This window comes from Centruroides sculpturatus, unplaced genomic scaffold, assembly GCF_000671375.1.
Source record: "Centruroides sculpturatus isolate CEXI.00-Female unplaced genomic scaffold, Cexi_2.0 scaffold348, whole genome shotgun sequence".
NCBI classification, from domain to species: Eukaryota; Metazoa; Arthropoda; class Arachnida; order Scorpiones; family Buthidae; genus Centruroides; species Centruroides sculpturatus.
The window spans coordinates 31,966-35,660 of NW_019384859.1; the positions used below are offsets into that span (position 1 = coordinate 31,966).

Below are 3,695 nucleotides of genomic sequence, written 5' to 3' on the forward strand. Positions count from 1 at the left end.
GACCTTTCACGCAACAAGAAGGTGTTCCTCAAGGCTCTATTCTGAGTGTGACTCTGTTCCTAATTAAAATTAATAGCATAGCTAACTGTCTTCCCCCTAGTTTGAAACACTCTTTGTATGTGGATGACTTTCAGATCTCCTGCCAGTCTAGCAACATGAGTTTTATCGAGAGACAACTACAAACCTCCCTAAATCGCATAGACCATTGGTCCAAGACTAATGGTTTTAGTTTTAACATGGAGAAGTCCTCGTGCATCCACTTTTGTCGAAGGCGTGGTTTGCATTTGGATCCGGAAATTTACCTAAACGGGGATAAAATCCCAATGGTGAATGAGACTAAGTTTTTGGGTGTTTCTTTCGACCAAAAACTGACATTTTTGCCACACTTGCAACCTGAAGAGTAGATGTTTAAAATCTTTAAACCTTTTAAAGGTACTTTGTTGCTTATCCTGGGGAGCAGACAAAGTTTCGATGCTCAGGATTTATAGGGCCCTTGTCCGCTCTAAGCTGGACTACGGTTGCATCGTTTATGGCTCTGCGCGAGAATCTACTCTTCCAATGCTGGATCCAATCCACCATCAAGCTTTGCGTTTGTGCACCGGTGCATTTCGAACTTTCCCTGTTCAAAGTTTTTATGTGGATGCTTATGAGCCTTCACTATCTCTCAGGAGAGAACAGTTGTCTTTTTTTTATTACATTAAACAAAAATCTCAGAAAAAACTTACAGCTGATTGTCCAGATATTCAGCTGAAAAGATTATTTGCTGCTCGGACGAATTGTGTCCCTACATTCGACATAAGAATGGAGAATGTAAGCAGCACGATTGACCTAGACACAAGCAACATCTCACATGTTAAGGTTAATAGTATTCCACCTTGGTCAACTTCACCGATCGATGTTGATTTAAGCTTAAAGCAGTTCCCTAAAGAAACCACGCCAGACTACGTCTATAGACAGCACTTTGCAGAAATTCAGCATCGTAACAGGAATTTAATTCCTATATACACCGATGGATCTAAATCGGATAACTATGTTGGCTTAGCCTTTGTTTGCCAGGATGAAATTGTGGCAGAACAAATAGCACCGAATTCTTCCATCTTTTCTGCAGAGTTGCAGGCTATTTATTTAGCCTTAAAGTATATAAATCAGAAAGGTCATCGTTGCTGCGTGATTTACACCGACTCAGTTAGTGCACTTCAGGCTTTGATCTCGTACGAACGTAGTTCTCACTCCATAGTTATTAATCCGTTCCAGGTGCACGTACGTTAAGTGAAAAGTCCGTTATACGAAACGCATTTTCCCATAGAAATACATGTTAAAACATATAATTCGTTCCGCAGCATAAAATAACTGTACTGTACCATAAAAAAATGAAAATGGAGCAGTCACCAATTATGCCGGGTAGTCATATGTTGTGAGGAGGAGGTGGAGGAACACTTTCTTCACACATTCATACAGATACAGGTTGGTTGGTTGGTTGGTTAATTTTTATTGGCACAAAAGCCATGCAGGCTATACTGCGCCACGACACATGGTACAATTGAGGGTAGAAAATAAATAGGGGAACATATATACACATAAACGAAACATCACAGTTTAACCATTAAAAAGCCAATGGTAATATAAATATAAAATCTAGAATATAATAAATAAATAAATAAATAAACAACAACAGAAATAAGTAAACAAACAATAACAAAAGATATATACAATAATTTAGATATGCAACTCAAAGTAAATAAAACTGTACAATAAATAAATCAGCAGATTTCCCTATACATATTAATGACTTTTAGAAAGTCCAGTATATTATCCAGATTTGGCCTCTGGCCCAAAATGTCTCTAAAGCTTGCATTTCCGAAATGCTGTCTACGACTCTGATCAAAAGCAACACAGTTGCAAAATATGTGTTTAACACTTACAGCACAGTTGCAGTGCTGACATACTGGTTCGTCATCTCCCTTCAAAAGGTATTGATGAGTCAGTCGAGTGTGTCCAATTCTCAAACGAGTAAGGATAACCTCAGATCTCCTATCATATTGCCTGTTATGTGTCCAATTCTCTACCAAAGGTTTGATCTCGTGAAGTTTATTGTGGATTTGTGCATTCCACATGATTTGCCATCTCTCTGCTAGTCGTTTTTTAACGACTAGCTTCAAATCACCTCCTTCAACACGCATTGTATGCTGTGAAGGACTTGCTGACTTAGCAGCTGTATCAGCTTCTTCATTACCTCTTATATCCACGTGGCCTGGGACCCAACAGAACTTCACAAAAAAATTTCTCGTAGTGAGATGACGAATTAGTTTTCGAATTTTAAGTACGTTATACGAGGCACCACTGTATATGCTTTTAAAAAGTTTAAAATGTAAATATCGAATTTTAATAACAAATGTATATAATTACAAAAAGTACTGTATTGTAGCCTTAATTTTATAATATTCTTAATATCTGCTTTTGTAGTATTAGTCTTAATTCCAAGAGCGCGAGTTAAATGGAAATAACTCGACCTATTTCTTTTATCAGCTTTGATGTTTTTTTATGCACGAAAAAATTGTTTACCACACTATGTACTACTCCACGTGCATATTAGTTCTCTAGACAAATTGAAAAAGTGGACTTGTTTATAAAATTCGAGAAAGGAATGTTCTCTATAATAAGTTTTCAAACAAGTTCAACGAGTTCTAGCTGGTTTTCGGCCGATGCTTCTACGTAATTAAATGAAAATGGATCGCTAAACAATTTTAATTCGGTTTTTATTTTTCTTAAGTCAGAAAATCTGTTTGTTAAATCTTTTGACAAAACTTGACGTAATTTACTATATTTTTCAAAGTTCACGGAAACTCTGAAAATGCACAATTTCACCGTGACAAATAATATTTTTCTGACCAAAAGATATTGAATTTTCTTTTTTCTTCTCTTATTTTTCTTTTCTTAGAATTAATGCTGGGACCAAATGCTGGGTTATTAAAAATATAAATTTAAAGTTAATGAAACAATTATGAATATAATTGGAGGTTGAAATTATTTAAATTATTATGTTAGCAAAAGTAATATATAGATAGAACTATGTCTATATTATATAATTGTAATTAGAAAAAATGCCAAAGTGAAAGGGTCTAATTTATTTTTTATTTTTATAAAGAATAAATTAGCCCTTTCCGCTTTGGCATTAGAATTAGCCTCCAGCCAATAAAACTGGCTGACACTCGTGGGCGTAGCCAGAGTTTTGTTATGGGGGCCTAGTAGAGGCCAACTCGACACAAAATTGAATTATTTCAAATTATTGTTCGTTAAAATGGAATTTCCATAAGAATCGACAATAACTTAACACACGTAAAATATGAAACTTCCTTTAATCGTACGTTCTCGTAACATTAATATCAAACTCTAACAATGCCTTAAACAGAAATTAACCAATCAATTATTTTTTTTACCATTCTTTAATATAGTTCATCGTCTTTAATGTAGCTAGATATAGACCACGGGTGGCCGACAGTCTTTTCCTCCGGGCCGAATTGGAAAGAAAACTTTTTTCACTGCCCGAACCAGAGGAGGCCCTAGCGAGATTTTCGGTGATGCGAGATCTTATTGTAGTGTAGAGACTAAACTGTACATACAGATTATGGATACACTTTTCACATTGGGCACAGAAGGCCGATGACCTTTTTTTAGGATCAGAATTTCTCAACTTT

At 35.8% G+C, this 3,695-nt stretch overlaps 1 protein-coding gene across 1 annotated transcript; it reads right to left on the bottom strand.

The window, feature by feature from the left end:
* Nucleotides 1-1,465: 1,465 nt before the first annotated feature.
* LOC111630625 lies at nucleotides 1,466-2,245 on the bottom strand. The gene has a single exon (XM_023374756.1). The coding sequence runs from the start codon at nucleotides 2,178-2,180 to the stop codon at nucleotides 1,761-1,763; it is 420 nt and encodes a 139-aa protein (XP_023230524.1). The 5' UTR covers nucleotides 2,181-2,245; the 3' UTR covers nucleotides 1,466-1,760.
* Between the last annotated feature and the right edge of the window lie 1,450 nt (nucleotides 2,246-3,695).

Coding starts and splice junctions, on each gene's coding strand:
- LOC111630625 (XM_023374756.1), bottom strand. CDS start 2,180: ATGCGTGTTGAAGGAGGTGATTTGAAGCTAGTCGTTAAAAAACGACTA.